This window comes from Chiloscyllium plagiosum, chromosome 23 (genome assembly GCF_004010195.1).
Source record: "Chiloscyllium plagiosum isolate BGI_BamShark_2017 chromosome 23, ASM401019v2, whole genome shotgun sequence".
NCBI lineage: Eukaryota > Metazoa > Chordata > Chondrichthyes > Orectolobiformes > Hemiscylliidae > Chiloscyllium > Chiloscyllium plagiosum.
The window spans coordinates 3,379,680-3,395,211 of record NC_057732.1 but is presented as its reverse complement, the minus strand read 5'-3'; the positions used below and the strand labels follow the sequence as shown (position 1 = coordinate 3,395,211).

At 42.3% G+C, this 15,532-nt stretch overlaps 1 protein-coding gene across 3 annotated transcripts in view; it reads left to right on the top strand.

Annotated features, from left to right (window-relative positions):
• vezt (vezatin, adherens junctions transmembrane protein) overlaps positions 1-15,532 on the top strand; it is a 111,001-nt gene that overhangs the window by 19,503 nt on the left and 75,966 nt on the right. For 2 of the 3 annotated variants that reach the window (XM_043713313.1, XM_043713312.1), the window contains exon 1: positions 14,246-14,362. Coding sequence is in view for 1 of the 3 variants with exons in the window: in XM_043713311.1 (XP_043569246.1) it covers positions 14,231-14,362 (132 nt within the window). In the remaining 2 variants the exon portion in view is untranslated. Of the gene's footprint in view, positions 1-14,230; positions 14,363-15,532 lie in introns of those variants that run through there. The other variant, XM_043713311.1, reaches the window with a different exon arrangement.

The following is a 15,532-nucleotide window of genomic DNA, read 5'->3' as shown; positions in this document are numbered from 1 at the left end:
CGGGAACGCGCAGCAGGCCAGGCAGCATCCAAGGAGCAGGAGAATCGATGTTTCGGGCATAAGTCCTGCTCCTTGGATGCTGCCTGACCTGCTGCGCTTTTCCAGCAACACATTTTTCAGCTCTGATCTCCAGCATCTTTCTCCTAGGGAATATGATGCTGTGGTGAAGTGGCAGGAAACTGGGAGTGTGATTTCCCCCTCTCTCTCTCACTCTCTCTTTTTCTCTCTCCTAATTTCTTCTCATATGTCACAGTCCTCCACCCTGATATGTATATGTGTCGTCCTTCCCATTGTGAAGACCAATGCCATGTATTCAATTAGGATTGTAATCCCGTCTTCTGGGTACACATACAGATTACCTCAGTGCTTCCCAATGAAACCTGCTCTTTCCATAGTTATTTTTTTTTAAATCTCTTTTTAATTTTTCATTATTTGATCAGCTAAGGCTTTCTCGTGCATTCTCTTTGCTTTCCTGCTTTTTTTTTTAAGTCCCCTCGAACTTTTTATACTCGAGCGATCTGTGATCATGAGTCCAGCCTGACCAACCATTCCTCATAGACAACTTTCTCATATCAGCTATTAGTCTCATAAATCTTCTCTGAACCACTTCCAAGGCAGTTGCAACCTTTCTTAAATGAGGTGACCACTGTTGTGGTCAGTACTTCAGATGCAGTCTCTTCACCACCCTGTATGACTGAAATATAACCTTTCTATTTTTGTACATTCAGTTCCCCTTGTGACAAATGATAACATTCTATTAGCTTTTCTCATTATGTGTTGTACCTGCATATTAACCTTTCGTTATTAATTCATGAGGACGCTTCTGAATCTCAGATTCATTGAGAAAATGTATTTTGGTATTCCTGTCAGAAAGTGCTGTTTCACATTTTTCTGTGTAATTCATTTGCCCCATCTTTACCAACTCTCATAACCAACTCTCATAATCTATCTATCTGTACCCTCCTTATGTCCTCTTCGCAACTTTCGGGTGGCTCAGTGGTTGGCACTGCACTTCACAGTACTAAGGATCCAGGTTCAATTACCACCTCTTGCAACTGTCTGTATGGAGTTTGCACATTCTCCCAATGTCTGTGTGGTTTCCTCCGGGTGCTCCAGTTTCCTCCCACAACCCAAAAATATGCAGGACAGGTAAATTGGCAATGCTAAATTGCCCATAGTGTTAGGTGCATTAGTCAAGAGTAAATATATGGTAGGGGGAATGGGTCTGGGTGGGCTATTCTTCGGAGGGTCAATGTGGACTTGTTGGGCCGCAGGGCCTGTTTCCATACTGCACGGAATCTGATATAATCTAATCTTTCCTACCTATCTGTGTCGTCAGCAGTTTTGGCAACTGCATCCTCTGTTCCTTCACCTAAGTCATTTATATAAAATATAAGCAGTTGATACCCCATCACCAATCCTCTGTGCAGTTGATGCATCTTTCCAATTTGAAGTGACCTACTTATGCCTACTCTATGCTTCCTGTTAACCAGCCAAACCATACCAAAATGCACATCAGTACACCATAAGCTTTTATTTTTCATGATAACTGCTGAAAATGTGTTGCTGGAAAAGCGCAGCAGGTCAGGCAGCATCCAGGGAACAGGAGAATCGATGTTTCGGGCATAAGCCCTTCTTCATGATAACCTTTAGTGTGGCACCTTAGCAAATGCCTGCTGGAAATCTAAATACAGTGCAGTCACTGATTCCCCATTATCCACAGCATGTGTTACATTCTCAAAAGGATTGGTCAAATATGATTTCCCTTTCACAACATAGGTTGACTCTACCTGTAGTCCTTAAACTTGCTATAACCATTTCAAAAGCAGCTTTTAACATTTACCATGTGACAGATCTTAAGCTAACTCGCTTGTAGATTAGATTAGATTACATTACATTGCTGTGTGGAAACAGGCCCTTCGGCCCAACAAATCCACACCGACCCACCGAAGCGCAACCCACCCATACCCCTACATTTACCCCTTACCTAACACTACGGGCAATTTAGCATGGCCAATTCACCTGACCTGCACATCTTTGGACTGTGGGAGGAAACCACAGTATCCTGCTTCTGTCTGTCCTTTTTTGAATACAGGAGATACAATCACTATCTGCCAATCTATCCTCCAATCAAGGGAGTTTTGGAAAATTTGAAACCAATGCACAACTATCTCATTAGGCACTTCTTTTAAGACTCTAAGATGAATTCCATCAGAATCCAGGCACTTGTCTGTTACAGTTCCAGCAATTTACTCAGTACCACTTATCTGTTGATTGTCATTTTTCAGACTTGAATTAGATTACTTACAGTGTGGAAACAGGCCCTTTGGCCCAACAGGTCGACACCGACCCTCCAAAGAGCAACCCACCCAGACCCATTCCCCTAACACTACGGGTAATTTAGCATGGCCAATTCACCTAACCTGCACATTTTTTTGGACTGTGGGAGGAAACCAGAGCACCCGGAGGAAACCCACGCAGACGCAGGGAGAATGTGCAAACTCCACACAGACAGATGCCTGAGGAGGGAATTGAACCCGGGTCTCTGGAGCTGTGAGGCAGCAGTGCTAACCACCGTACCATTGTGCTGCCCACTTCCTCCCTCTCTTCTATTACTTGATTTATAGCTGTTTCCTGAATGTAACTTGTATTCTCTTCAGTGAAGGCAGATTCAAAATATGTTCTATTATTAATTCTCGGGTCTCACTTTCTATGGGATACAACGCTCGCTTTGTTAACCCTTTTCTTTATGTTGTGAAACTTGAAAGGGCTCAGAAAAGATTTACAAGGATGTTGCCAGGGTTGGAGGATTTGAGCTATGGGGAGAGGCTGAGCAGGCTGGGGCTGTTTTCCCTGGGACGTCATAGGCTGAGAGGTGACCTTATAGAGGTTTACAAAATTATGAGGGGCATGGATAGGATAAATAGACAAGAGTCTTTTCCCTGGGGTGGGGGAGTCCAGAACTAGAGGGCATAGGTTTAGGGTGAGAGGGGAAAGATATAAAAGAGACCTAAGGGGCAACTTTTTCACACAGAGCATGGTATGTGTATGGAATGAGCTGCCAGAGGATGTGGTGGAGGCTGGTACAATTGCAACGTTTAAGAGGCATTTGGATGGGTATATGAATAGGAAGGGTTTGGAGGTATATGGGCCGGGTGCTGGCAAATGGGACGAGATTGGGTTGGGATATCTGGTCGACATGGACAGGTTGGACTGAAGGGTCTGGTTCCATGCTGTACATCCCTATGACTCTGACTCTATTTGGAGAAATTATTACTATATCGATTATATTTCGGGTTCGCTCTCTCTCACTAACTTTTCCCTTTTTATTAATGTTTTGGTAATTCTTTGCTTTCTTTTATATTTTCCCCAATCCTCTGACTTGCCACATGTCTTTACACAATTATACGCTTTTCCTATTAGTTTGATGTTATCTTTATAACATATCGAATTAACCATGGATAGTCGGTTCATCCTTTGGAATTTTTCTTACTCATTGGAATTTGTCTATTCTGGGTTACCATGGTCATTATTACAATGATAGCCCTTGGTTTGTGTTTAGATTCTTCTTGTAACCTTTAACTTTCACAAATGTGTCTGGTCTTTTAAAAAAAAATTCAAGATCAACTGTTGGGAGAGTCAATCAGCCAGTTTTCTTGCTTTTTGGTGCCAAGTGTATTGAAGATTCCTGTTGTTTAGTAATCTTCCAGGGCATCACTCTACTGAGGGCCTCTAACAGCTCTTTGAAATTCAACATGTAATTGCTTTTGCTGCTGTACTGTATTTAGAATTTGGATTTGTTTATAAATCTTTGGCAAATTGTGTGTGTTCCTTTTACTCTCAGAATTTAAAACACAGAAGGAAAGCTGCAACAGATATCCGCCAGTTCCAAACTGTAATATAAACATTTGAAACTAGAAAAGCAGTTTGCAGGAATTTCTCAACCCTGGTCACAACAAAGGCAGTAAAACTATGACACCTGTCACAATTGGTCTGTTTGTCCAGTAAACATGGTGCTTTGCAGATTAAGCTATGCCTCCACTTGTTTCAATTATGTAGTAACAGCTGTGTGGTGACTGGCAAAACTGTTTAAATAGTGATATAGTCACATCTGAAACATTGATATTTTGACCAGCATGCCCATCAACAACCTAATATTTCATGTCATTCTGTGCAAGTTACCACAAAATCCATTCTATTTCACTTTTTTAATAGAGTAAACGAGGGACACAGAACTTGGAAGCAAGAAGATACCATGCAGCTTATCAAGATTGCAGCACTAATCAATAGGATCATGAATGATCTGCTTGTGGTCTCAGTTCTGTTTTACTTGCTGCTCTTCATAATCCTCAACTCACCAGTCTATTAAAATCCAGCTGACTCAGCCTTGAGTAACTTCAATGACCCCAACCTACACTGCTTTCTGGGAAGAGAATTCCATATACTAAGGACTCTCAGAGAAAAAAACATTATCCTCTTTTCCCTCTTAAAAGTAAGACCTCTTATTAAACTGAGTCCCCTGGTTCAAGTCACTCCTACAAAGGGAAATTTCTCCTTGGAAATTGCCCTGTCAAGTACCCTCAGGATGATTTGTGTTTCAATAAGATCACTTCTCATTCTTGTGACCTTCAATTGATTGAAATGATCAATGACCAAACACTATGAACTGTTTCTCATCTATTTTCAAACAGGGAGGCCAAAATTGTACTTTGCACTCCAGACATGGTTTAAGCTAGGCCTGTGCAGCTGCAGTAAAATTCCTTACTTCTGTTTTCCGTATACCTTGCTGATTACTTGGCATACCTGCAAAGCTAACATTTTGGGATTCAAGTACTGGATCCCTTAGTATTTCCAAGTTCTGCAATCTCTCTCTGCTTAAATAATATCCTGCTTTTCTGTTCTGAACAAATTCACATTTTCTCCCCATTACACTCCATCTGCCAAATTTTTGCTAACTCACAGTCTATTTGTAATCTTTTTTGCAGTCTCCTCCTTACCTTGACAACTAACTTGTTAACTATATTGGAGTCATCAGCAAAATTAGCTGTCTTACATTCAGTCCTTGCATCTAAATGATTGATATGGATTGTAAGTTGCTTAGGCCTTCGCACAGATCCCTGTTGCACTCCACTAGTTACAGCTTACCAATGCGAAAAAGGCCCATTTTCTATATTTTTGCTTCTTGTTAAGTAAGCAATCTTTTATCCATTTTATATGCCCTCTCTCCACCCCCCACCCCACCCCACATTGCTAGTTCATTTTATTTATTAATCTTTGATCTGGCACCTTATCAAGTTGCAATACCAGTTTGCCTCAAAAAAAAATAATAAATTAGTTGAACTCAACTTTGTTTTCATAAAATCTTTTATCTTAGCCTGCTGGACCAACTTTCCTCATTCCTGAAGAAGGGCTAATGCCCGAAACGTCGATTCTCCTGTTCCCTAGATGCTGCCTGACCTGCTGCGCTTTTCCAGCAACACATTTCCATTTCATAAAATCTTGTTGACTCTGCCTGATCATGTTATGATTTTCTAAGTGTCCTGCTACAATCTCCTTAAGAATGGATTTTAGCGATTTTCCTGTGATAGATGTTAAGCCAACTGGCCTGTAGTTTGTTGATTTATATCTCTCTTTTTTTCTTGAATAATGTTGTATTTGTCTATTTTTCTATCTGCTGGGACCCTTCCAGAATATAAGGAATTTTGTCTGTACATGCCCTGCAGCAATTTCTTTTGAGACCTGAGGTAGCAGGCCATCTATCCCTGAGGACTTGCCATACTCATGGTCTAATAGCTTTCCCAGTAATTTTTTTTCTGGTGATTGTTTTAAAATCCTCCCTCCCTTTCACTTCTTGATTTTCAAATGTCTGAGAAATGTTATATCTTTTCCACAGTGAAGACCCAAAATATCTCGTCAACACTAGTGTTGGAGTCTCCATTTTTTGAAGTTGAGAAATGTGTTATGGAGATTATAGTGCAGGGGAGGACTGGAAAATGTACAATGTGGAAACAAAATATAGTATAGCTATACTATCTGATGCACAACACCTCAAAATTCCCCATACTCAGTTCTCTTAATTTCTGTTACATTAAATCAAACTATGCAGTTTAGTACCTCCACAATCTTTGACATAGTTGATCACACTGTCCAGCTCCAGTGCTTTGAGAGCCTCAAATTCCCCAGTAAATCGTTCATCTTCCTGTCTCTTCATCATTACACCTGCAGCCATTAATTCATGGTCCCTACCTTTTCCTAATTTATTTACTGGTCTTTGCCGACATTGCCTGAAGACACAGGATCAGATATCCCAGATGCATTGTTGATACTTAACTCGAGCTCTGCACTTACTCATTCAGCCTCTACACAACCTTTGTATCATCAGAGAACTAATCTAACATCTAGCGTTAAATGACTTGCAGTTTCTTCCATTAAAACACTTTATCTGCATCTGTCCTGTCAACCCACTGCCATCTTATCATTGGCACTCTAATCACTCCGCTTTGAAATCACAAGAATACACTCTGTTTCTCCACCTCCCAGTCTTCCTTTAGAAGCCTCCTTAGAACTGAACTTCTTGCTACACTTTTGCTTAACCACTGTAATGCCTCTTTCTTCAGATACAGTGCATTACCCTCCGCCATTTCTACCACCTACCAAAGATATATTTCCTTCCCCACCCCGATCTGCGTTCCACAGAGACCGTGACTCCCTTGCTAGGTCTACACACCCCCACCAACCCACCCTCCACACCTGGCACTTTCCCTTGCCGCCGCAGGAGGACTCAAACTCACTCCATCATCGTCACCCTGACCCCGCCACACAGCTCTGTCCAAGACCCCAAGGATCATTTCACATCCGGCGGAGATTTTCCTGAACATCCACTCATCTCATCAGTTGTGTCCATTGCTCTTGATGTGGTCTCCTCTACATCGGGGAGTTAGAACACCGACTCATGGAGCGGTTCAGGGAACATCTCTGGGACACACTTACCAAACAACCCCACCGCCCTGTGACCAACCACTTCAACTCCCCTTCCCACTACCCCAAGGAGATGCAAGTACTCAGCCACCTCCACCCCTAACTGGAGGAAGAATATCTACCTCGGGACCCTACAACCACATGGCATCAACTTCGCCCTCTTCATCTGACCTGTCCTACATATATCCACCTATCACCTTCCCCACCCTCCTATTTATCTCTGAGCCATCTTCCCCCTCCACATTCCTGATGAGGGACTTATGCCCAAAACGTCAACTCTGCTGCTGTACGGATGCTGTCTGATCTGTGCCTTTCCAGCACCACACGTTTCGACTCTGAATCTCCAGCATCTGCAGTCCTCACTTTGTTCTCTCTCTTTGGCGTCTGTTTTCAATGATTATATTTTTACAAAGTTCCTTAAGATTTTTTATTTTTGATGCACTGTACAAGTTTGGTCGTGTTGTACATGGACTCCGCTTATACAAATATTTAAACAAAACCTCCACTTTAAAGTGCTGCTCCTCAATGTACAATTTGAAACAGCTGCAGTTTGCAGCATAAACTTCTGACATTTGCTTACATTTTTGTTATGGTAAAATCTAGTACAAACAGTTTTCAGAATCATGAAATTTGTTGACATAGCTGAACCTATAATTTTTTACCTTGGTATGTAATGGTATTCACATCTGAATACTGAGAGTGCAAGAGTGTTTTAATACCAGAATTTAGAGCAAATCAATTTGCCTTAATCATTCCTATTGATGAATACTTATGTCCTCATGACTAGCTGCCACTCAAATCCATTCAAGCTGATTAAATCTTGCTCATGGACCAGCCATATAACAACTGCGGTTACAAGAGCAGGTCAGTGGCTGGAAATTCTGTGGCAAAAGAATTACTTCCTGACCCCTTAAAACCTGTTCACCAACTACAAAGCATGGGTCAAGAGAGTGATCGAATACAAACCACTTGCCTGGATGAGTGCAAATCCAACAACAATCAAGAAGGTTGATGTCACCCTGTACAAAGCAGTCACTTGTTTGGCAACTCAGCCACCACCTTAAACATTTTACTCATTTGACCAGTGGTGCCAGGTGGCAACAGTGTGTAACATCATGGGGATGGGGTTGTTGAGGAGAGGAGAAGATGTGGAGGGGATTGTTGAGGAGAGGGGAAAAATAGGGAAGTGTCTTTGATTAGGAACAGTTCTGGAAAACAGGGAAATGGGAAGAGACTTTTTGAAGTAAGGGGAAGATGCATAGTGTAGGCTTGTTGAAGATGGGGAGAGTAATTGTTGAAGGAAGGGGAACATGAGGGAGGGAGTTGGGGTGGGGCTTGTTGAAGAAGCAGAGAGATGGGAAGAGGATTTTTCAAGAGAGGGAGAGATGGGAAGGGGAGTTTCAAAGAGAGAAGATAAGGAGGGGAGATGGGTTGGTGAATTGAGGGGACGATGAGGGGTCACTAGAGGGAGGTGAAAACTGGGGTGGTTGGCAGGGGAAGGAGGAAGATGGATAAGTTGACGGAGATTTGGGGATATAGGGGGTGTTGATGGTGGGAGAGGGAGAGTGGCACAATGGTAGAGGAAAGAGGACATGACAGAGGTTTGGGGGACAGGTTGATGTTGGGGGATGAGTTGGGGGTTTTGTGAAGGGGTGTACACTCAATTTCTTCCATCCCATTTGTTGCGGCTTGAAGATGTTTCACCTCACTGTCTGCAACTCTTGCAGCACCCCTCAAACTTATCCTTGGGTTCACATGAAGGCTGAAAAATGAAAATGCAGTCACATCAGAAGGAAGGTTGGCAGCACTAGCCCAAAAGGTCAAGGGGAAAGTGAGGGCTGCAGAGCTGGAGAAGTCAGAGTCAAAATGTGGTGCTGGAAAAGCACAGCAGGTCAGGCAGCATCTGAGGAGCAGGAGAATCGACGTTTCAGGCATAAGCCCTTCAGGAATATGGAGGGGGAAGGTGGATGACAGCCAAATAGGAGAGTGGGGGAGGGCCTAGGGGCGGAAGAGAGGTGGGAAGGTGATAAGTGGAAACTGGTAGGACGTGTCAGATGAAGAGGGCGGAGCTGTGTTGGAGGGCTGAATCTGGGATGAGGTGGGGGGAGGGAAGATTTAGAAACTAGTGAAGTTGATGTTGATGCTGTGTGGTTGTAGGGTCCCGAGGTAGATATTCTTCCTCTAGTTGCGGGTGGAGGTGGCTCATCTCCTTGAGGGAAGTGGGAGAGGGAGTTGAAGTGGTTGGCCACACGGCAGTGTGGTTGTTTGATGAGTGTGTCCCATCTTCCTTCCCACTGACTTTCCACCCCCAGCCTCCTATTTATCTCTTAGCCCTCTTCTCCCATCCACATTCCTGAGGAATGGTTTATGCCCAAAATGTCAACTCTCCTGCTCCTCAGATGCTGCCTGACCTGCTGTGCTTTTCCAGCACCACACATTTTGACCCAGAAGGACAGGGGTCACAGAGACATGGAAATGCCTCGCCTGCACATTCCCCTCCAATCCACACACCATTCTGAGGTGAAACTAAATCACTGTCCCTTTGCTGTCACTGGGAACTCTCTACTTAACAGCACTGTGGAAGGCAGCTCATTATTATCTTCTCGAGAGCAGTGAGGAAAGGATAAAAATGTCAGCTATATTGACAATCTATGAAATAATTTTTGAAAAAAATGATTGGACTGACCATTTAATTTAAACGATAATCACTCTAGGAAACAGAACCTACAAATTGCACTTAAACACTCCGACATTCAGTGCAAAGTCAAATTGCCCCAGCAATATCTTTGACTCTGTTCCCAACTGCAGCTTGTGACCAAGTATTCAAGTCCATGTAAACACAAACAGCCTAATGGATTACATTGCTGGACCTGCATTTCAGAGTTTGAGAGTTCAACATGCCAAATTGAGAAAGTTGATTAATTAAACCTGGTCGCTTATGAACTAGCAACTGAAAAAATCATTATGATGGGCTATGGCTTTTATTAAAGGTAACCGACTTGAAATGTTAACTTCTGTCTTTCCATAAATCCTGCCTGCCACGCACTGCCGAATATATTCAGCATTTGCTGATTATATTTCAGATTTTCAGCAACCGTAGTCTTTCCCATTTGACTAAACATTGATGGGGTGCTGTAAAAATTCCTTCCTCAAGAAAGGGAACAGCTCCCACTCTCTGGCTCTCTCACTTATTGGCCAACTGTGCCAGTCATGGCTCAGTTGGTAACACTGTCACAGAGTTAAGTTTCAGTCCAGATTTGAGTATACATGGGCGGTTCAGTGGGCACATGGGCATAGCTATCTTACAGCTCCAGGGTCCCTGGTTCAATTCCAGCCTTGGATGACTGTCTGTGTGGAGTTTGTGCATTCTCCCCATGGAAACAGACCCTTCAGTCCAACCCATCCATGCTGACCAGTCCCACCTGCCAGCACCTGGCCGATATCCCTCCAAACCCTTCCTATTCATATACCCATCCAAATGCCTTTTAAATGTTGCAATTGTTTCCTCTGATTGCTCTGGTTTCCTCCACAACACAAAGATGTGCTGGATAGGTGGATTAGCCTAGGAAATGCAGTATTATGGGGATAGGGTAGGGGGTGTGGGTTTGGGTGGAATGCCCTTCAGAGGGTCATTGTGGACTCGATGGGTTGAATGACCGGCTTCCACTCTGTAGGTGTTCTTTCATATTAGTAAAGTGCTGTGCTGTTGCAAATGCCATCCTTCAGCTGAGATATTAAACTGAGGCCCGGATTATTCTCCCAAATGGGCATAATAGATCTCACGGCACGATTTTGATGAAGAGGTGGGCAGTGTTTCTGTCTCTTGCCAATACTTATATCTCGGTTATCATCATGAAGGAGATTATCTGGTTACTGTTTTGTGGGAGCTTGCATAGTGCCAATTGGCTGCTGCATATCCTTCATTACCAGAATGACAACACTTAAGGTACTTCATTGGTTGTCACTTGCTTAGGAACCTCTAGTCTTTCTTTCAGGACAACTCAGGATGGAAAATAAATTTTTTTTTGCCAATGATATTAACCTCCTAAGACTTAATTTGGAACAAATACCTTTATACATCTGTCTCAAATTTTCCTTTTGATCTGAACTTGATTGACAGTTAAGAATCAAATTAAATATTTGATTTAAGATCTGAATATTCAGGGATGAACTGTTGGTGATGCCAAAGTTAATTTTATTTCAGCAAGAAAAGAATTTAATCCAACCAGTCTCAATTGTATTCAGGCATAATGCCTAGAGAGAAGAGAAGAATGCCCTCTCAAGAAAGATAACAGTCATCTTTCTTGATAATAACTTGAGTAGCTTCAGGGATATAGTTTAGTGCAGTATTCTAATCTAGAGTTTCACTGAGTACATGAAAATGTAGACAAGCGAAAGATGGTAGCGTCATTCCCTCCCTGAAATCTCAAATTTATTGCTCTACAACCTGGAATCTGGGACTGTACAATAACTTTAAGGGTCTGCCCCAACGCATTCTATTAGGTAATTGTTTTTAAAAATCACTTGGCATTGCTGATTATGTTAGTATTTTTAATGGAGAAAGTGAGGTTTGCAGATGCTGGAGATCAAAGTTGAAACTTTATTGCTGGAACAGCACAGCAGGTCAGGCAGCATCCAGGGAACAGGAGATTCGACGTTTCGGGCACAGGCAAGGGCCTGTGCCCGAAACGTCGAATCTCCTGTTCCCTGGATGCTGCCTGACCTGCTGTGCTGTTCCAGCAATAAAGTTTCAACTAGTATTTTTAATGCACTTCCTAATCACCCATGAGCAGGTGGTGGTGAGTTGCCTTCCTATACTGCTGCAATTTATGGCGGACAGTTTCACCCACAGTATTGTTTGAACTGAGTTATAGAGTCATAGAGATGTACAGCATGGAAACAGACCCTTCACGTCCAACCCATCCATGCTGACCAGTCCCACCTGCCAGCACCTGGCCCATATCCCTCCAAACCCTTCCTATTCATATACCCATCCAAATGCCTTTTAAATGTTGCAATTGTACCAGCCTCCACCACTTCCTCTGGCAGCTCATTCTATACACATACCACCCTCTGTGTGAAAAATTTACCCCTTGGGTCTCTTTTATATCTTTCCCCCTCACCCTAAACCATGAAGGAACAGTGATATATTTCTAAATTGGCATGATATGGCTTGAAGGGGAACTTCAGGTTACGGTGTTCCCAGGCCCTGGTCTTTCAAGGGGATGGGGCTTACGGATTTGGAAGGTGCTGTCAAAAGAATCTGCTTTCTGATAAGGCAGTTTAGACAGTTCATTATGTAACAACTCTTAATACCTCAAGTTATTAAATATTGTTGAATAAATTATGCTGCGTTTTTAAAAAAAACGCAAGAACATTTTTACACTTTGAAACAAAATCTCTAATTCCGTCCCTGCTCACGATTCTTGCTGAAGGCAGCAATTTGCGAAAGTTCAATGGGTGTAGTTACCTTCCGGGATATACCCAAAATGTTTAGTTTTATTTAATGTTTATACAGTGAGCATCTTGGCAAAACCTCACATCCCTGTCCAACTTTATCCTCACTTGGTATTCATTTACATATATGAATCACCTGATGGAATCAGTACCAGCAGCCCTATCACTTTTTATCCATTCCTTCTGAAGTCAATTAATGATCCTCTTCTGTCACCCCAACTGAGCTTCATTAACTTCTACATTTACCAATTAACTTCAGAAGGGTCCTAGTGGCACAGCGATAATTCCCTACCTCTGGACCAGGTTGCCTGGGTACAAGTCCCACCTACTCCAGAGGTATGTCATAACATCTCTGAACTGGTTGATATAGAAAACCTATATTTGATTATATCAAATACAGGCAGAAACCATTGTGCTATGATCCTGCTGTCCCATACAAAAGTCCCAATTAAACCGAGACCCCTCTGGCTCTGTCCAATTGAGTGCTGCAGAACATGATAGCTCTGTTCACTGGTGTCCAGTTTGTGATTCCGAATGATGCCAACAGCAGGGGTTCAATTTTGGTAGCTGGTTAAACCGGTTAAAGTTACCTGAAAGGAACTCTGTTCCTCAACATTTTTTCCCCTCACTTGAGGTGAGAATGTGCATAGGATATAAGCAGACAGGGAAAGAGTTAAGTTTTGAGTTTTGTGAAACAAGAGGTTCAGCTGAGCATGACTCAGAATAGATAACCACTTACAGTTAACAATGGGATGCTGGAGGCAAGAGTAATGGGTTAACAAGGTGTAAAAGCATTCATTATGTAGAGCCATTTAACAAGATGAGGTAGCATTGAGTATGTAACGTCAGTTAATAAGGTGGAAAATATTCATTATGTGAAGTCAGTTATTTATTGTGTAACAGCAGATGGCTTAATATTTACTATTGACACTCGCTGATTGTAACGGTCACCCAATCAATATGTATGGTGCCTTATCTGGATGCTCCTCCCCGTAAAATGACTGTATAGTTCATTTAGAAACAGCTGTTCCAGAGAAGACCGTGAACTCATGTCTCTGTGCTCATGGGCGATCGTTATCATTCTCTCTCCCTCCAGGACCCGGCATAAAGTTGAAGGCGGTAAAACTATACTATGTTTCTGAGCGTTTTGCTTCGACTAAAGTGGGGGGATAACAGGACGATAGAGGCATGGTGACCCTTAAGTTAAACCATCACCAGTCATCTCTCAGCTCAATAGTAGCCCTATTGTCTAGTTGGAAAATGTGATTAGGAAATAACGATATACAGATCAAATTTCAAATTTAAACTGTAAATTTATAGTTTAATTGTAAAATTGAAATCTGAACCAATTTAAACCCTCTGGTCCTGTTTAATTAATGCCAACATGACAGCTCAGTTTGCTGGATAGCTGGTTTCTGATGCAGAGTGATGCCAATGGCGCAGATTCAATTCCTGTGCCATCTAAGACCCCCACGAAGATCCCTTTATTAACCCCTCCGCTAGCCTGAAGCTCGGTGACTCTCAGTTTAAGTCACCACCAGCCATCTCTTTCTGATGACAGAGCAGCCCTATGTTTTTCTGGAACTATGGTGATTTTATCTTCACATGATTCATTGCGTCCACAAGTGGTGGTATACTTTGTGATCGTAGATTTTGGTCTTAAACAAGAATGAGAAGCATTCGTAAGTAACAATGCATTTTTTTTTGATAGCTTGAAAGGCTAATTGAAAGTGTGATCTGCTGTTGCACTGCTTTCTTAATATGTCACTTATTTTATTTCCCTTTTATCTATCAGAACTCTCCTTTGTACCAGTATTTGCAGGATGTGGGACACACTGACTTTGAAATCTGTCCAACTTCATCATGGGCGGAAGAATGCTCATCAAACGAGGAGCCAAATGAACTGGATATCCCTGCCACGCCAACAGTGAGTGCTTAAAACTCTGAAAGGAGGGAAACATTATGGGAACTGACTCTATGCCTATATTAAAGACACCGCATCCTTTCAGTTAATATCTGCCAAAATTGGCTGTTTATTTTGCCTTTTGTGTATAAGTTTAACCCTCAGACACTTGTGTAAAAATTTGTGTATCGTATCTCTGTTGAAGGTTTTCTTGAGCCATATGTACAATAACCTGTTTAAGCAACAATAGCTTGCAATTACATAGGGGCTGTAATGTAAGAAACTGTTCCAAAGTGCTTCACTTAAGCAATATCAAGAAATATTTTATGCCAAGCCATATAAAAAAAATTAGAATAGATGCCCAAAAGCTTAGACAGAATTGTAGGTTTTAAGGAACATCTTCAAGGCGCAGAGAGGTGGAGAGATTGGTGATAGAATTCCCGAGAAGATTTCATGGAATGTTGAAGGAGCTTAGAGAACTTGAGAGGGACGGAACATGCAAAAATCCGAAAGCGGGAAATGAGAATATCAGAATTTGAGGCATTGGGACGAGGAGTCAAGACCAAGTCAAGGAGCACAGCTAATGGGTTTCAGTGGCATAAAAATATTTCTCCACTGATTTATTTCACATTGTAAAAGGTGAGATTCTTCTTAGTTTTCAAATATTGTATGTTGTCTCCATCATAAAGCAAGCATTTCATTTTAGAGTCATAGAGATGTACAGAACAGAAACAGACACTTTGGTCCAACTCGTCCATGCCGACCAGATATCCCAACCCAATCTAGTCCCACCTGCCAGCACCCGGCCCATATCCCTCTAAACCTTTCCTATTCATGTACCCATCCAGATGCCTTTTAAATGTTGCAATTGTACTAGCCTCCACCATTTCCTCTGGCAGCTCATTCCATATACGTACCACCCTCTGCATGAAAAGGTTGCCTCTTAGGTCTCTTATATCTTTCCCCTCTCACCCTAAACCTATGCCCTCTAGTTCTGGACTCCCCCACCCTAGGGAAAAGACTTCTATTTATTCTATCCAGGACCCTCATGACTCTATAAACCTCTGTAAGATCACCTGTCAGCCTCTGATGCTCCAGGGAAAACAGCCTCAGCCTATTCAACCTGTCCCTATAGCTCAAATCTTCCAAGCCTGGCAACATTCTTGTAAATCTTTTCTGAACCCTTTCAAGTTT